This window comes from Muscardinus avellanarius (assembly GCF_963383645.1).
Source record: "Muscardinus avellanarius genome assembly, chromosome: 1".
NCBI lineage: Eukaryota > Metazoa > Chordata > Mammalia > Rodentia > Gliridae > Muscardinus > Muscardinus avellanarius.
The window spans coordinates 25168563-25188306 of record NC_137786.1 but is presented as its reverse complement, the minus strand read 5'-3'; the positions used below and the strand labels follow the sequence as shown (position 1 = coordinate 25188306).

The 19744-nt window shown below is 37.2% G+C and overlaps 1 protein-coding gene across 1 annotated transcript; it reads right to left on the bottom strand.

Annotated features, from left to right (window-relative positions):
- Positions 1-6850: 6850 nt before the first annotated feature.
- LOC308273123 (transmembrane and coiled-coil domains protein 1-like) lies at positions 6851-8803 on the bottom strand (the record flags this gene model as incomplete). Its single annotated transcript, XM_080710232.1, has 1 exon — positions 6851-8803. One exon carries the CDS (start codon positions 8801-8803, stop codon positions 6851-6853), a length of 1953 nt encoding a protein of 650 aa, XP_080566358.1.
- Positions 8804-19744: the final 10941 nt, after the last annotated feature.

Below are 19744 nucleotides of genomic sequence, written 5' to 3'. Positions count from 1 at the left end.
GAAGCAGAAGGATAAATGCAAACACATCAGCTGGAAACATTGGGTTTTATAAACAAGCATTCTCAAGACACCTGGATCTTTATTAGCTGTCAACTTTGATCTAAATGTAAATTTTAAAAATGAGTAGGATATGAAATGCTGATATAGTGATGTTTCAGAATTTCAGTTGTAGATAAATAAGTGACATTTACATTTAAATTAGAGGAATGAGAAATACCACATATGATCTAAATTTAATACATATAGGCATAAAGGACACCAACAGATGTATGTTAAGACAATTTTGCAATATTAATAGGCCTAATAAATCTGTATTTTAGATGTAACTTATAATTTAATTTCTATCCATTTTCTTTAGAATACTCTTTGGTCTCAAATTATGCAAACCATGTACTATATTCATCACTGTAATGATCTCTTCAAAATTAATTCTAAGTCCACAGCAGTACACTTGGGAAGTTCCACAATGAACATCTCAGATTGACTGTAACCCTTTCTTATTACTAGCTGTACCATGAGGTTGCTTGCCAAAGAGATAAATAAGAAGCCATGTGCTATTTAATTTTGTTCTTATAATAGAAGGCAGGCATTGATTATTCTATATATCTTTAAATTGAATAAATTATTAAAGGAATGAAGTTTACATTAAAAATGTTAGGAATAAAAATATCTATGATGCCACATAGATGTTTTTAATGAAAACTGCAATTGTTTTATTGACACAGTTTCATATGTATATACACACACACACACACACACACACACACACACACATATATATATATATATATACACACACACACGCATATATATCTATCCATTACACTGTAAAATTTCTATTTGTATGTCTATATAATATTATGCTATATAATACTATTATGTTAAGTATTTAGATATGTTCACCAATGCATGCAAATCCAAATAATATAGAAAGGCACACCTGTGGTTGGAAGCAGTGTCCTGGAATGGCCCCAGAAGGATGAGGATGTTCTGCTGAGAGGCCTGGTGTGATCTGCACACAGATCAAGCCAGGATAGAAAGAGCTGTAGAAAGTTCTTAGTGCAGGCAGAACCTCCTCAAGGACAGATAGGAACAGATATCTGCTTGAGAGGCATGTGAAAGGCAAAGTTCTCATGCTCTGTTCAGTTACTTAGAAATGTATAATAAATAAAATGGTGTGGTATTTGAACAAAAATAATAAAAAGCAATGCAATAGAATTAAATAGTTTTATGATAAATGATAAATTATTATTTGAATTGGCATTTCAAATCAAGGGGCAAAGACACACTATTGAATATGTAGTATTGGGTTAGTAGTCTATCCATTTGGGGAAACAAAATAAAATTAGGTACTTGTACCTAAATCATAAAAATGAAATCTACATAAAATGAATTTCTGTATATGAAAACTAGAAGTACAAAAAATTCACCAGAGTAAGTTTTGGGTAGAAAGGTTTTTTACTTGTAAGATTTGAAACCTAGTAGGACACATAAGCTTATGCCTGTAATCCCAGCTCTCCAGAAAGCTGAAACAAGAGAACTGCAAATTTGAGGCCAGCCTGGACCACAGAGTAAGACCCTGTCTCAAAATAAAATTAAATAAAATTAAATAAAATTAAATTAAAAAAAATAAAAAGGTCTGGGGATATAACTCAGTGATGATCACCCCTCAGTTCTCCCCAGAAAGGAGAAAGAAAGGGAAGGAGAGAGAAAGAAATAGAGAAAAAAGAATAGAAAAAAATCAATACCCAAATAAAGGTAAAAATTGCCAGATTTGACTTTGCAATTTTTTTTAGCTTCTATAGAGTAAATTTAAACGTGTAACATGAGTAACATACTGGAATAACATATATAAAGTCTAAGAGAGGAAGAATTAATGAAGGAAACACTTCCATTGACATATGTGAGTTTATTGATGCCAAGCTCAATATGGGGAAAGGGAGGGGCCAGGATGGGGGAAGCTCACCAAGTGTGGTGTGGATGTTTGTTCCTATAATTTTAACTATATTATGATATAAGACTACAATGCATCAATAAAAGTATATTTAAAAAAAACAGAAAAAAAGAAATATAACCAGAAAGTTTAAGGATATCTCCAGCTTAAATTTATTATTTCTTGGCTTATGCTTCACTTATGCCTTGTTAATTGTTCTGTGTAAGAATAAAAGCTATGATGAAACTTAGAGTTTTGCTAAATGCCTGTGTGAGCTCTAGCCCTCTCATTTTAAAGACATCTTGCCTGCTGATTCTTTCTCAGAGACCCTGTTCACCTGCACATATCTCTCAAGTGTATCTATAAATAGATAAAATATTCCAATCTTTAATGCAATAATATGTGTCATTCAAGAAACTATCAAGGAGTCTGTTGATATAATCAACTCAATACATGCACAAGAAACTGGCTATGGTAGCAAGAAACTTGGAAAAATCGGACTGATTTCCTCAATAAATTGGGTCAATTACTTTAAAATGTTATTATATCTTCTCCTAAATAAAAATCTGGAAAAGCTACCTTAGCGAACTGAAAACTGCCCCAAAGTAAAATTGGATTAAATGATAAAATCTGCTCAGTGCTATTTTCTTTCATGATCACCAGCAAGTGAATAAAAAGAAAATCATTAAACACATGTAATGATACTTATACAGTGTATAGAGTGTTCAAACTTTTAAAGAAATATTTTCATTCTATAATTTACTACTTTACATATAAAGAATAACTAAAAATTTGAAAGAAAAAACAATGAAACACAAGAAAAGTTTCGGAATAATTGTGTATGTCATTGCATTGATATTTTACTCATCACGTGGCAACATGAGTGTTTGCAGATGCCTATTATCATCAGATTATGCACATATTGATTTAATCCAATGAAGCTATTTTAGAAATAACTACCAATATATACACTATTATATATATATATGAGGATTAATGACAAATAAGATCTATTAGTATTTTAACTTTTAATTAAATTTTTATCTAAAGTTTTTTAATATATATTTTTATATTAAATCATTGTGATATTTCTCTGAGATTTTGAATGGTTGAATCATAAACAAAAGAATAATGTATTTTCTTGATATTACTTAGAAATCTTAAATTATATACTATTCAGTGATGACATGTATATCATAACTATTTTCAAAAGTTTATGTAACAATATGGCTGCTCAACCTATTTTGAATACCATGTTTAAGATGACAAATAGGAGGGAATGGAGTGGGAATTGGGTAAGGGCTAATTGAGTGATGTGTACATGTATGCATCTACCATTTTGTATTTCATTAAGATGTATGACTAAAATGCACCCATAAAAAATTAAAAATGACTAATAATTTGATTAGAAGGATAATTTGGTTTTTTTTTTAATAGCTGAGGTCTTTATTTCAATTTGTATATACAGTAAAAGTGCTGCTGAGAATCAGCAGCAACCAGACAGAACATAAATTTAATTCTCTCTCAACAATTAGCAGCTTAAGATCTATCAACTACAGTGTTAAGGTTCACGCGTTCACAAGTGTCATTTCTTTACTTTTCGATTCGTGCAAGTGAGTTTTTATTCTTACACACTTTGATAAAACACACTTACAGTCTAGTAGTCAATCCCTACTGAGGGTATCACCTAGCATACACAACACACAGACAGAAATGTTAACTCTCAGAGCCACATTCAAATTCCCAGGTTTCATTTGGGGGGTGGTGGTGGTGTGGAACCAGAGTTTTGCCTGCATCGGTTTGTGGATTACGTTTGGTTTTGTTTTGGATGCGTATTTCCCAAAGCTGAAAGGCAGTGCCTCACCTGGAATCTGACATTTCCTCTGACTATATCTCAGAGGAACATGGAGCCAGAAGCAAAACCAAATGCAGCGAAGACCATATGAAAATATCCTCACTCTCAGGCTAGCAACGAAGACCTCCGCGATGTATAAAACTTTAGCTCCTTTTGGAGGAGCCAGTGGGGTAGAAAGCCTTCCTTGCTAGATGTATTAAGTATACCAAGGAATTGAAATTGGAGCAGACAGCCCTTAAATTACCATAAACAGCGTCAAATCATGGTCATTCTACAGTCTGAACAATCACGCAGGCCAACACGGCCAGCCTCACTCATCCCTGCTAGGCACCAGCATGGACAAATAATTCAGGAATGTTTCATTTCAAGGGGAATGCACATAGTTTGTTTGTTTTTTTAAGAGAAGAATTAAAGCGAGGGCAGGTTTCCACCTACAACAACTGTGAGAGTGAGCGAGGTTATAGGGCTTTGAACAGACAAGAGATTCCGAGAACAGCCACAAAGCAAAGAAACTCAAAGGCAGTAGAAAGGAGGGGCGGGCATGAAAATGTATGCGTGGTTACAAAGAACATTAAATGCAGACACCTGTCAGGCCTGGGGACAAGAGAGCAAGAAAGCCATTCCTGTGCCTAGCCTCAACTGAAGGTCCTTCCCAGGACAGTTTGAGAAAGGAAGGTGGAGAATCAGCGTGGGCCTGCTGGGCTGGAGCTCTGGGGGCTTCCCGGAGGTGAAAACCTTCTTTTGCTAGAAAAACTCTCCCAGGGCAAATGGGAACAATTTCAACCCTTCTGTCAGTGACTTCCGGTGCCTGCTGAACGTAGTGGCCTCGACCAGTTGGAGACTCAAAGGTTCTGTCTTAGAAAAGCAGGCAGATTGCTGCCAGAGCCTCGTTTTACAACTGTGTGGGCTCTCGGAGCGATTAAGCTAAAGCAGAAGCTGCTGGCTTGACATGCTCAGTGTCCTTTGGCACGCCTGCTTACAGTCACTGCACTCTTTTTAGGCAGAGTTAACATCTTCAGTATATAGGCTTGGGGACAATTGGTTTTTAGCATGAACATGAATCAATTCTAATGATATTTTTTTTTTAAAAAGAAAACATCCCTGCGGTCCCTGCTCTGGGTGCTAGCTGTGAGGTGAACTACAATCATCTGGGGTTGGGGTGAAGACTGGGGTACCTGAGTTAAAATATCAAAGTGGTAATGGAGACGACATGCTGACTCTGAGAAAGGTGGCCAGCTCACCGAAGGAGAGGGACGCTGGAGCTGTTACTTATACCATCTTTTTCAGACAGACAGGGCAAGGCTAATCTAGTTCCCGAAAGAAGTTCCTGATAAGGGGGAGGCATCTGCTTCTCTTCTCAGGGCTCAGTATATGTGCCCCCTGTGTGTCGCTCGGTTGCACGGAATGAGGCCATGAGGGGACCCAGTGCTCCGGATAAGACAAAAAGCTTAACCAGGCTCTCTAGGTAAGCTCTAAAGGCTCAAGTTCCGTCAGGGTGATGGGACTGGTTACAGGATGGGAAAGAAGGCTCAGTTCATTTTCCTAAATTGTCTATGAAAGTCCACTGAGCACAGTTAGGTTAATAAGTCGGTCTAGGTTAACAGGAAGCTGGCAACATTTTATGCCCAAAACTTGAGGCCTTCTAACCTGACATTTCCTTTCTGCTCTTTAGAATCACCTTCAGTAGATCCTCTTAGGCAGACAGAATAAAGCTTTGGAATTAAGGATGCTGGGGCCAAAATGCAGACACAAGACTCCACATCACTTTGGTTTTGGTAATTAGGGGGCATTAAACAATAAATTAAGGAAACACAAAGAATTATTTATGACTCTCCTAATACAGTCTCAGATTTTCCCTAACACAACCCAGCTCAAGGTCACTGGGTTGAACATTTACTTGGGGCAAAAAAATATCCTAGTCCTACCATGCTGGCCTCCCTCTCCCTGGACAGCCCTGGCCCCTCCAACCGAGCCAAGCCAGGACGCGGTGGCGTGGGGTGCCAGGACAGCAGAGCAGCGGCCAGAGGGAGTGTGAGCTGCGCCTCAAAGCCAGGGCGGCAGAGGGCAGCATTTACAGCAGGTCTCTCACTCAGACTGCGTCAAGACAAGAGGGGGCAGCACACTTAAATAGCCACACGTCTTCATTTAAAACATCACTTCTTTATTTCAAAGGAAAAATAAAAGACCCTCCCAGCCCTTTCCAAAAAAAACCAATAATAATAATAACAGTAATAAAAAATCCTATTAGAAACCATAAGGAAGCACTGAGAGTTTGAGTATTACATTCTTCAAGTATGCTGTTCGGATTTTTTAAGTTGGGAACTATACACATATATATATATATATATTAAAAAAAACCTCAAAAGTGCGGCCAAGGGATTTTGCTTAAAATACGGATTTGGAGGGCTACTTCAAAACACTGTAGCAGGACTGTGAGGTGATCCTGTGGGGCTTGACGCTCTCACTTCCGTGTCCTAGCAAAGTGAAGGGGCCAGGTTCAAAAGCGACCATACTTCCAGGGTTAGCGTGAATGGCCGACGTGGGTGAGGACGCCAGGGAGATCCAGGTGTTCTTCCACGGATAAGGAAAATCCACCCTGAATCCAAAAATTCAGACATGGAATGTGGTGGGACTTCACAGTAGAGTTAGTCTGGGAGGGGAGAGGTGGTGAGCCCAGACAAGGCAGGGTGCTCGGTATTCTGGTCTGCCTCAATCCGCTTTCCACTTCTTTTTAGTGGGTTTAGGTGCAGTCCTTCAGGCCACAATTTAGAATGCCCTTCTGTGTGCTCCAGATTGTTGGTTCGTGTTAAAGGACTGTTTAAGATTTGCATCCCAAGGAAAATCATGCTACATAAAAATGATCCAAGATTTTCGCCCAAAAAACTTCTTGGATAAAATCTAAAAAATACTATTGCAATTGCGTCTCTTGAAGAAAAAAACATTATTCTAAATGTAAACAGATTCACTCAACTCTTGTTGTTGTGGGAGACTTCAGAGTAGTAAGCTGCTGTCTAGCTCCGCTGCATGCACTCGCCGGGGAGCACTGCTTCCTTGCGCCAGCATCACCTGGGGGATGAAAAGAGCCGGTCCACGTAGCCGAGGAGGGCGTCCCAGTGCTTCCAGAGGAAGGCCATGAAAACCACGAGGAACAAAGTGCTGAACGTCCTGCTGCGAGTCTTCATGAGGGGGACCACGCAGTTGGCCACCGTGGACACAAAGACCAAAAGGACCGCCATGACGGCCAGGAGAATGTTGATGAGTTTGCCCAGAAGGTTCCGGGCAGTGGCATTCTCCAGCCCCTCCAGCTGCACCACCTGCTGCTGCTGCTGCTGCAGCTCCATCTTGGAGATGCGGGTCTGGCACGCCTCCAGGGCCTCCTGGATGTCCCGGGCCCGTTCGTAGGACTGATATGCAATTTTCTCTTCCATGCTGGCCAATTCCTGTTTCAAATTCAAGATTTCATTCTGGTGGAGTTCTGTTAGGTCATTTAGTTGTTCTTCTAATCGTTCACATCTATATCGCTCCTCCTGTAAGGTCTGCATGATTAAGGAATAGTCCCTCTGATAATGTTCCTTGAGGGTCTCAAAGGATTCCTCCAGGCGGGCCTGGGTGTCCCGGATCTCTTGGATCTCATGGAGTAGTGCATCAAACCCTGAGCTCTGCATGTCCAGGGTGTTGGTTTTGGAGCTGGATGCTCCTACACCTATGCCCCCAGTGGTGCTGTTGGCTCCCACTGAGCCTGAAGTGGCACTAGAACAATCTTCCTCACTACCGTATTTTGGGCTCGACTGAAAGTTCGAAATCACCCCCAAAGCCTTCCCCCCATCATCTACTTGCCCTTCCTCTAACGAGTCCTTTAGGTTAGGAATATTGTCTGCGCTGCCAAATTTGTTCCGAATCAGTGATGCGATCTCTCTGGGTTTTGAGACCACGGCCCCTGCTGCCGAGTGGGTGGCCTGGGAGAAGCTGGAGAATCCACCTTTGACACTATCCACCACGCCTTCACTGAACCCAGTCACCTTGGCTCCCACGTCCTTCAGACCCTGGTGCATGTCCCTGAAGACATCCTTCGGCTGCCGGGGGATCCCATTCTGTTCCACCTCTCGGAGCTTTCGGTGATAGTGCTCAAGCTTCTTTTGTAGCTGGAGGATGGTTTGGGCAGACTTCTGGTTCTTCTTCTCAAAGACTTGCTTGATGCGGGCAGCCTGCTGCTTGTCCGCACTGTTGGCAAGCTTTAGGTACTCAGCAACATTATCGTCCCGGGCTGTCTGCGCAATCTTAATCTGTTCGGTAAGCTTCAGGATCTTCTGCTGCAGGTGAGCAATGGCAGCCTTCGTGCGCTGAGGGTCTGGTATTCCATCCACAGACTCCATGTGAATGCTGCCATCGGTGCTGGAGGCCACTGCACTGGAGGTCTGGGCGAGGCTGCCTACTTCCAAACGCTCAATCCGTTCTGCAGTGGCTTCCTCTCCTGGAAGACAGGCAGCAGCCGCGGCGCAAGCTATTTCCATCACGGTGGAGCTGGTGGGAGCATCAGTCGTGGATGAAGACCTGGGCCGGCCTGACTGTATAACAGCTGCCATGTCCTGGCCAGATTTTCTGTTGATCTGGGGACTTCCCTTTGGGGCCTCGGGCTTGCCCCGCCTACTATGCAAGCTCGTCCCGCGCTTCATTTTGGGTGGCACTCGGATCTGCTGCAGAACTCGGTTCAGAGCTGTAGGGTGGGTGGAGACACCATCAATCTCAGCACACGCACTCTGGCTTTCTAGGTCCACCTCAGGTTCTGCATCTGTCTGAACCTGCTGCACGTCGTGTGGAGACACTGACGACCTCCTGCGCTGGTGCTGGAAGAGATGCTTCAAGCCTTGGCCAATCACATTAATGTTCTCCAGAGCATTGTGGGTCATTTTAGATAACTTTTGTTCTGATTCTGTCTGCTTTCTGGCCTCTGCATCTTGGGATTTGCCTCCAGGATCAGGGTCCTCAAATAACTGTTCGCTGCCTGAAGGCTCCATCAGTAGACTTATATGCTTATTTGCAAACTCAAAAAATTTTAAACACACCAAGACTGTCAAATTAGGTAGGCATTTGCTTCAACAGCGACTATGCATGCAGCTGTGGACGGAGGCTTCATGCCTATCTTCATCACTGCTCCTCAAGTAGTTCTGGGGTGTACAGGAATCCTGCTAGGAAAAGAAAAAGAGATGCAATCTGGGAGGACGAACAGTCTTCCAAATCTTGTGACCAAGAGCAGCGATTCACCACGTGTCAGCATCTGAAGGAACTCCTAGCTGTGCGCGTGTCTTCTCCAGAGGGCAACATCTTCGGTGATTTTTGCACTAATTTAAGGATGAGGTGCAATCCGCTCCACTCCAGGATTATTCTAAGGCAGAAAATTCAAATCGGCGGGGACGGGAGGAGCGGCCGGCGTCGCTGCCAGCGCGGCCGCTCCCGCTCGGGCGCCGGCTCCTGCCGCTGCGGCCGCCGCCGCGCCGGGGCCATCCCCCCGCCACCCGCTTCCGGCCCTCCCCCAGCGCCGCCGCCGCCGCCGCCGCCGCTTCGGCCCCGGCGGGAGCACGAGCCGGCGCGAGGGAGCGAGCGATAATTTGGTTTTATGTTTATAATATTAAAATAAATGTACATATACATATATATATATAAAGTTACATTAATACGTAAAAAATATTATTCCTTAACATACATAAGCCAGTCGTGGTGGCACATACTTATATTTTCAGTATTTGGGAGGCTGAAACAGCCAGATTGCTGGTTCAAGGACAGCCTCAGAAAGTGGTACATATTAAACATATTAAAAAGAAAATTACACATTGTGATCAAGTTGATTCCATTCCAATAATATAAGGATGGTTCAATATACACAAGTCAATAAAATAACTGGTCACATAAATAAAAGTAATAACAAAATTATATAATCTCATTAGGTGCAGAAGAGGTCTTTAACAACATTAATTACCCACTCAGATTAAAAACAATGAATAAATGAGGGATAGAGGAAAGATACCTAAAAATAAAAATACTCAATCAAACCAATGTTAATGTCATACTAATGGAGAAAATAAAAAAATATTTTTCTACAGTCAGGAACAAGGTAAATATGTTCACTGTCAATAATCCTCTTTAATATTACATTTATATTAATATAAAATCACTAAAATAGTGATTTTCACCAGTGCAATTATGCAAGAAATGGAAATAAAAGAATTATAAGTACAAAAGAAAGCCTCAAAATTATCACTATTTGTAGATATATAATTATCCTTTACTTAGAACTCCCACACTCAAACTTTACCAGAAGACTTCTGGAGCTGTTAAACAAATACAGAAAAGTAACCACATATAAAATCAAAATACAAAAATCAATAGATTTTTATAATGCTATAATAATGAATCTGCTAAAAAGAGAATTCAGGAAAACAGTTCTATTTACAGCAGCCTCAAAAAATTAAGTAATTGAGCATAAATCTAACCAAGAATGTGAATGATAACTACAATAAAAATTATAGGTACATTTATAAAGATCTAACCTTAAGGAAATCTGCTATTAAAATGGGAAATAATTTATACTGCAGAGAAAACATCTACCCAATAGAACAAAATCATACCTCTCTTTGTTTTGCTCTATTTATTAATTTTAATGGTCTCATCAGAGAAAACTGCTGCTTCAGCAATTTTGCATCTGCAGTATTTCATACAGCAAAAGTTACTCAGCATTCACACGCATGTACATATACAAACTGCTTCCATAATTAACATTTTACTGCCTGGGCTTTATTAACAATGTTTAGTTACATTTAACATGAGCTGTGCCCTGGGATAAGCTCTTTAAGAAATGAAGGAAATGATATATGAGGTAAAATTTTATCTGCATCAAGGAAGTGGAACATGCAGAAAGCAATATTTCTGTTATTATTTTCTACTATTATCATACAAAATTTTATATTTCTTTTTTTAAAGATTATTAGTTATAAGAAATAACATTTCTATAAAATGTCTTTCTAATATTAGTACTTTTGAATTAAGAAAATATAAATTTTATTTATTAGAAATAACTAAATTTATGGAGAAATTATGTTTTAATCAGTTTATAATCACTGTATCATTTAATCATGCTATCAACCATATAACCTTAAAAATATTTATTACCCTTAACTTAAACATAAGAAAATTCTGTTGAAATGAAAAACATATTTTCCCATGTGCATATAGGTATTTAAAAAGAATAGTTCCCCAAAATACTCTGGAAGTTTACCTCCATAGGACTCCACCTTAAGTCTCAGTGAGCCAGAAGTTCTCTTGTTTAGAGACATAAAAAAGCTAAATATTATATTTGCCTGACACTCTTTCATGGAAATCAAATACCTGTAGAACTGTAAGAAATATAAAAATAATTTTGATTTCACTGCGTGAATGATAGTCTAGTTAATAATTAGCAGAATACAGAAGCACAAGGTAATTAGCTTACTCTACCAGAATCATTGAACAGTCTTTGACTTGCCAGGAATGCAGAATATTTATTATGCTGGTGCTCAAACTGAGGAGAGTATATAAATTATTCAGGGTGGGGAAAGACATTAACTTTTTTACAATGCAAAAGAGATGATTCACAGAATAGAAATGATCAGAATTTATTAATACATTCTTCCATTTAAGGTTAATAATTTATTTCAACTTCCCTGAAAGAATTAAGCACAGGCTTTATAATAAAACTAACAGTTAACCAAATCTAATTTTGTTTTTTAAAGGGAGGGTATGTTCATAAGGAAAAAAACTTCAATGATATATGCTATAATAACTAATTTATAATTGAAATGTATTTAAAGTTTAATGATTTTTAAATGTTTCTGTTAGTAATGAATAAATCAGTGATCTGATTTATTGTTAAGATGCCCACTCTTTGATTTTTGCATCTTTCACATATCTTCACAAATAAGATAGAAATCAGCTTTGCATTATTTATCCCACTTGCTTCCTTTTTTATCCTATATTTGCAGCAGTTCACTTGCTAAAGTATAATGATATGTGTTTTGGTATGTAAGAAAACCAGGATTTATATATAATTAAGGTACTTTCACAGAGCCACTGAGCCAATGGAAATTGAGTGCTTACTATGTACTGTACAATATTTTACTTGCTGGGGTCATGACAATGGAGAAAACCCTGCCTTTATGTTGTCATTTATGAAGGTAGATAATACCCATAAAAAGTTGAAATATCATTAATTATTCATGTTTTTTATAGTCATTTTGGTTTAGCAAAGAATTAAGCAAAACGATTAGATGGTGAGTGTGAAATGGTTCTTTCTAAGGAAATGCCATTTACAGCTATGTGACTTCTTTTGTCCAAAATAATGTAGTATGGCTAATAAATATAAAAATTCTGGGTTTAGATTCAATACTTTGTGTTCATCTGATGTCCTTTGAAATTCTGTCCATGACTTACAAATGCAAAATATAGTATAGCCTGCAAGACAATGACCATGCAGAAAGGCAAGTGGTCCCACTGTATTTACACAAGACCATTCTAAATGAGTTGGCAAAAATATGAGGCCGGTCTAGATGAGTAGAACTGCATATATAAACTAGGGTTGAAGGCAAATGTGAGAGAGAGCTCAGCCAAGATCCCAAGACGGGCTTAGATAATCTTCTTGTGAGCAATAATGAATGCCTAATTTTTAAAAATTTTCACTAACATATACATGTATGTAAACATACTTACACTTGCAAACATATATTTTTATATGTTTACATATCATAGAGTCCTTACTATGATATTTTCAAGAACTGTTTTCCAGAAACATAAGTCTGATAATAGAAACCGATTTTCTCATTGCCAGGCCATTAGAAGCTACAATGTGTGTGCATGCACCATTTATTCCCCTTCCAAATAAACACATTGAAACAATACTTCATCCTACCACTGTGCACAGTATCTTTATATATCATAAATCCAGGTTCTGTGTAGATACATAACTCAAACAAAAGGTGAACAGCTATCTTAATAGAAATGGATGATTTGAACAAAAAAATACCTGACCCTTAAGCAAATCAGCTTCCTGAGCATGATAATTATAATTCTGCAATTGTTCTGCTTTGTTAATTTGTCTGAGTACTTATAATTTATTGTGTTACAATGAACTTTGGGTGTTATAGTGTACATATTGTAGTCTATTTCTCTTAGCCATTTCCAAAGTAAGAATAAACCCTACCCAATTCACAGTATTCTCTCAAACTTGAAAATTACACTAATAGCACAAATACCCTGAATCACAAGTATAGTCTTCTTATGTCATGCATGCTGCAATCTATTTGACATTCTAAAGGATATGGTATTAATAATATCCCAGTGTACCTCCTTGTTGCCGACTAATCTCAGTAGGGTCATTATTGTCCGCTCCCGGTCAAATCCTCAGAAAGATGGGGCAAAAGGCAGGTGAAGTTCAGCAGCCTCCTGTCTGCAGCGATTCTTTCCCTTTAGGGACTGAATTTTCTTTAGGTCCCTAAATGACGACGCTTTGGAAAGAACCTGAGGTGGACAAAGGCTTCTTGAGCCAATGACACTTTATTACAAAAAACCCAGAAATTTATACCCTTTACCAGTAAAGTTAATGATAAAGAGAAGAGGGGGTGAATGCAATCACTGTGAAATAATAATGAATGACATGTAAACAAAGGTAATAAAACTAGTCCTTCAGCTGGCTGTTGATCTTCGAGAGATTAACTCCCAATCCTCTCCAAGGTCTTGCAGATAAGCAGTTTCAGGGGCCGACCTCCCAAGAAAAACAGGCATGCCCAAGGCTTGGGGGCTTCTCAGGGGATCGTCTTTAACTTTCTTGGAACTTTCCATCTTTTGGGCTCAGTTCATATAGCAAGTGTGGGGAGATGTGGTGATTCAGATGGATGCGATAGAGTTTCTTCAGGTGTTGGCATCTTATCTTCTAAATTTGAAAGCTTAAGCATACTCACAACACAGTTTGGCAGACAAAATACCACAAACAACACCACAAAGTTCTTGGTTTTAATTGCCAGATGTATTTCCTTAACTGCTGAACACTCTTCTTTAGACAACAAGCCTATTAAAAGCCTACTCATCTTTAATAATCCATTTCTCTGTCACAAACCCTCTGCAACCTGCTTCTAACTTTCTAATTCCTTTCTTTCCCAGTTGGGACTTTCTTATGATAAGCTCTTCTTCATGCAAAAATGCTTTTCTTACTCTTACACGGTATTTCCTTTCCTTCATACATATATATTTAGAACGTCTGTCCTTTATTTTGTCATATTCATTTCTAACTATGCGGTCAGTCTCTCTGTCTCCAGGAATGCTCATACTGAGGTAAAAGTCAACAGTCTTTTTCCTTGGGTCTATTGTATTTGAGCAACTAAGTTGTATATCAACTATATTGCTTCGAAGTCACACACAAGGTTTTATCTTCTCTGTCTCTAGGCAGGATCTCCAGGGTAAACAGTTACCTTGAACTGAGCTACCTTACCGGAGTTAATGGCTTAACCTAAGTTAGTGATTGGAGTGAGGGTCTGAGACCCTTTGTAATTGCTGCAGCTGGAATGCTTATCACAGTACCTGAATTCTGGCCAGTTTCTCATTATTGTTGAGCAGAGCCAAGGACGTTTAGACAAATTATTAGAGAGTTTATTTCCACGGACTCAGTTTCTTTTTATAGTCCTGATTTCACATCACTGGAGCAATTCGTGTAGAAAGTTAAAAGGAATAATAGTGAAGGGTATCTAAAAGTGGGGGGTACTTTGGCCAGAGACGATACCTCCTTCTTGGGGCTTTTTTGCCGATTAACTATGTGGAGTGGGGTCTTAACACATAGATGCCGAGGCAGCAGGATGTCTTGGCACCTCCTCACCTCCATTCAATTAGATTTTCTACTACAATTCAACACTATCTTTTATAATAGATAATACCAGAATTTCATTCTAAATTATTTTTATTATGCTAATCTAAAATATTATTTGTTATAAACACTTCTTTAGCATTGTTTTTTGTTTTTTAAATTGATGCATTTTATACATTTGTGGTACAAAATGAAATTTTTACATTTTTTAGAAATGTATTGCAACACCATAATTACATATTATAGTGTAAAGTGATACATCCATGTATATAAATGACACCTCTTGGTGTGTTTTCCTTTTCACCTTACTTCCTTACCTTCCTTCTCCACTTGCTAATGAAATTAGTAGTGATAACTTAATATATGAACATTATTTGGTCTGTTTCCTTCCTTAAGCCTCCTTTTCACCTTCCCTCCTGTCTTACATGATCCTCTTTACTGTTCTACTGATAGAAATTTACTTTGGTTTTTTTAAAAAAAGGTTAATTTTCTTTCCTATTTTCACTCTAGCTTCCACATACTAGAGAATGCAAATGACAGCTGAGTGTGGCTGATCTTACTTAGCATGATGTTCTGTTGCTCACTTTCCTGAAAATGACATAATTTTGTTCTTCATTATGGCTTACCTAAACATATACCATTGTGTATATGTTTTCTATTCAGGAGATTTTGATTTTGTTCATAATGTGGAATGGATAAATTGAGGTAATAAATTAATTACTTCACATGCTTGTCACTTTTTCATAGTAAGACAACTTAGACTCTACCTAATTAGCAATTTCAAGTATACAATGCATTGTAAATATACTGCACAATTGATGTTTTAATTTATTACTCCTACTTTAAATTTGTGATATTTTTAACATTTTTTCAAGTCCTTGAATGTCATCTCTTAAAGTCTCATTTTATATTTTATTCTAAGTTCTACAATGGCATTTTGTCATATTTTTTCCTAATTTTATCTACTACATACCAAAAATACATAGAGAGAAAAGACTTTTTGATACCAGGTATTTAGAAAAGTGTAAATCAACATGGAAAAGCATAAAATTGAACCCTTCTCTTACATGCACAAAAATTAAAGTAAAAAAGATTATATACAGAAACAAAAATATATAAAACTGTAAACTACTAGAAAAAAAGAGAAAAAAAAATCCTGGGCTAGGGATAGGTCTTCCAGATTTTACACCAAAATTACAGGCTAAGTAAGTAAGAAAGTAAGTAAGTAAATAAATAAATATCAAAATAATACACAGTGATTTTAATTCATGCCTTTAATAGAGTAACCTCAATAAAGGCATGGAGGAAATTTGTGTACTAAAATTCTCCAAACATGAGTTTAAAGTCAAATTAGCTTAGTCAATGAATAATCCACCTTAATTGCTTATTTTATTTTATTTTATTATTTTTTTAACTTTTTATTGATGCATTGTAGTTATACATCTTATTGGAGTACAAGATGATGGAAGCATACATTCACATATCACCCAATTAACACTTACCCAATTTCTACCCCATTCCCACTCCCTCCCTCATTCTCATATGTGGCTTAGTTATTGACTTAGTATGTTTGTTACTGTAATTCATAAACATTAGAGAATTTTCTACTTTCCCCCTCTCATCCCCTCAGGTAACCTTATTTATTCATCTATAGTATCTCCTTCATCTGGAGTTCATCCTGTGACCCATTTTTTCTCTAGCTTTTGTATATTAGGGAGAGTATCCAATTTCTTTTTTGTGACTGACTAATCTCACTTAGCATAATTTTCTCCAGTTCCATCTATTTCCCTGTAAATGATGTAATTGTGTTTTTCTTTATGGCCAAGTATAATTCCATTATGTACATATCCCATCGTTTTGTAAACCATTCATCTGTTTATGGACATCTTGACTGGTTCCATAGTTTGGCAATGGTGAACTGTGCAGCTGTGAATATAGATACATACGTATGGTACTGGCACAATAATAGATACATAGACCAGTAGAGCAGAATAGACAATTCAGAAACACATCCACACACTTATAGTCAATTAATTTTTGACAAAGGGGCAGAAAACATACACTGAATAAACACTAGCATGTTCAACAAATAGTGTTGGCAAACTGGTTAACCATATGAAGAAAAAATGAAAATAAACCCTACTTTCTCAACTTGCAGTGCAACACATAGGCACAGGTAAAAACTTTCTCAACGATATCCCAAAGGCACAAGAAACTAAAAGGCAAATCAAGTAGTGGGATTGCATTAAACTGAAGATCTTCTGTATAGCAAGAATCTCAACCAACAGCCAACAGAATGGGAGATTTTTGCCACTTAATTTTCTAATAGAGGACTAATATGTATACTATACAGAGAACACACAAAACCCAGTACTAAGAAAACAAATAACTCAATCAAAAAATGGGCAAAGTAAGGCCAGGCGTGGTAGGGCATGCTTGTAATCCCTGCTCTTGGGAGGCAGAGACAGTAGGATCGCATTGGTTCGAAGCCAGCCTTGCTGGTTTAAGAGAGCCTGTTTCAAAAAAAAAATATATATATATATATATTATATATATATATATATATATATATATATATATATATATATATATGTATGTATATAATAGATCCTGGAGTGTAACCCAGAGGTAGAAGGGTTTCCAGGAACCCCAGTACCACCAAAAAAAAAAAAAATGGGCATGGAAACTAGACACTTCACATAAGAAGAAATTTAAATGGCCAATAAATGCATGAAAAAATGCTCAACTTCATTTTCAATCAGAGAGATAAAAATCAAGACTACCCTAAAAAAGAAATGCATGTGTACCTCAGTTTTTTAAACTATGGTTTCATAGTTTGACAATGGTAAATTGTGCAGCTATGAACACACATATACAAGCATTAGTTTGGTAGTTTGTTGTCTATTTTTTTGTGTGTAAATACAAGAAGTAGTATGTGTTGCAGTGTTAGAACTATGTCCTCTTCAAGGAGCTTCAAGGTTTCTGGGTCTAATTTTCAAGTCTTTGATCCATCTTGTATTGATTCCTGTGCAGGGTGAGAAAGTTAGGTTTATTTACATTTTTGTGCATATGATCAACCAGTTTTGCCAACCATTTTTTATTTTTTGTTTTATTTTATTTTTTATTTTTAACTTTTTATTGGTTTATTTTTTGCCTCTTTGTCAAAAATAAATTGGCTGTAAGTGTGCAGATTTTTTTCTGAGTCTTCTATTCTACCCCATTGCTCTATGTATCTGTTTTTTGTGCCAGTAGTATGCTGTTTTTATTACTATGGCTTTATAGTATAGTTTAAATTGGGTATTGTAATTTCTCCCCCATAGTTTTTATTGCTGAGAACTACTTTGGCTATTCTGGACTTTTTGGTGTTCCGAATACATTTAAGGACTGGTTGTTCTATGTCTCTAAGGAATGATCTTGGTAATTTAATGGGTATTGCCTTGAATCTGTAGATCGCTTTTGAAAGTATGACCATTTTGATGATATTTATTCTGCCTATCCATGAATATGTAAGATCTTTCCAACTTCTAAGTTGATTTCTTTTTTTGATGTTTTATAATTTTCTTTGTCGAGGTCTTTTCTCTCCTTAGTTAAGTTTATTCCTAAGTCTTTTTTTTTTTTTTCAGTTATCCTGAATAGAAGTGCTTTCTGAATTTCTTTCTCAGTGGATTTATGATTGGTATACAAAAAAAGCTTCTGATTTTTTTAAGATTAATTTTTTTTTGGGGGTGGTACTGGGGTTGGAACCCTTCTACCTCCAGGCTACACTCCCAGACCTATTTTATATTTTTTATTTAGAAACAGGGTATCTTAAGCCAGTGACTCTGGCTTCAAACCTGCTCAATCCTCCTGTCTCCACCTCCCAAGCATGGGGATTACAATTGTGCGCCACCACGCCTGGCTTAAGATTAATTATTTTATTTAGACACCATGCTGAGTTCTATAAGCCTTTTGGTTGAGTTTGTTGGATCTTCTCAGTATCATATCTGCAAATTGTGAATGTTTTAGTTCTTTTTTCCTATTTATACTTTTTTATTTTTCTTTCTTGGCTCATTGATCTGGCTAGAGTCTTATGTACTGTTTTGAAAAAAAAAAAGTAGTGATAATGGGCATCCTTCTCTTGTTCCTTTTTGTAGGGGGAATTTTTGCAGTTTTTCTCCATTTAATTTGATGTTAGCTGTTGACCTATTCTAGATTACCTCTATGATGTTGAGGTATGTTCCTTCTTTTTCAATTCTCTGCAGTGCTTTTAGCTTAAATGGTTTTTGAATTTTGTCAGATGCTTTCTTAGTGTCTATTGAAATAAGCATGTGATTTTTGTCTTTGGTTCTGTTTATATGATGAATTATATAAATTGTTTTCATATGTTGAACCAGCCTTGCGAACCTGGGATGGACAATATTTGGTCACGGTGTGTAATTTTCTTGATGTGGTTTTGAATGCATGCTGCTATTATTTTGTTTAGCAGTTTTGCATCCAAGTTCATCAATGATATAGGTCTGTAGTTTTCCTTCTTTGAGCTGTCTTTATTTGGTTTGGGTATTAATTTGATGTTGGCTTCATAGAATGTATTTGGGAGAGTCCTTTTTCTTTATTTTTCATGAAATAGATTGAGGAGTATTGGTATTAGCTCTTTTATAAAGGTCTTATAAAATTAATTTGGGAAACCATCTGGTCCTGGGCTTTTCTTTGATGGTAATATTTTTATTGCTATTTCAATATCATTGATTGCTATTGGGTGGTTTAAATTTTATATATCTTCTTGATTCAGTTTAGGCAGGTTTTATTTATCTAGAAAGTTGTCATTTCCTCCAGATTTTCTATTTTGTTGGAGTATAGATTTTCATAGTAATTTTTGATAATCCTCTGGATTTATACACTGTTGGTGTTAATATATCTTTTTCATCTCTTATCTTTGTAATTTGGGTTCTGTCTTTTTTGTTGTTGTTTGTTAAGTTGGCTAGTAGTTTATCTATCTTATTAATTTTTTTAAGAAACCAGCTTTTGGTTTTGTTAATTTTCTGTATTTTTTATTCCGTACTTTGTTGATTTCTGCTTTGATTTTAATAATTTTCTGCCT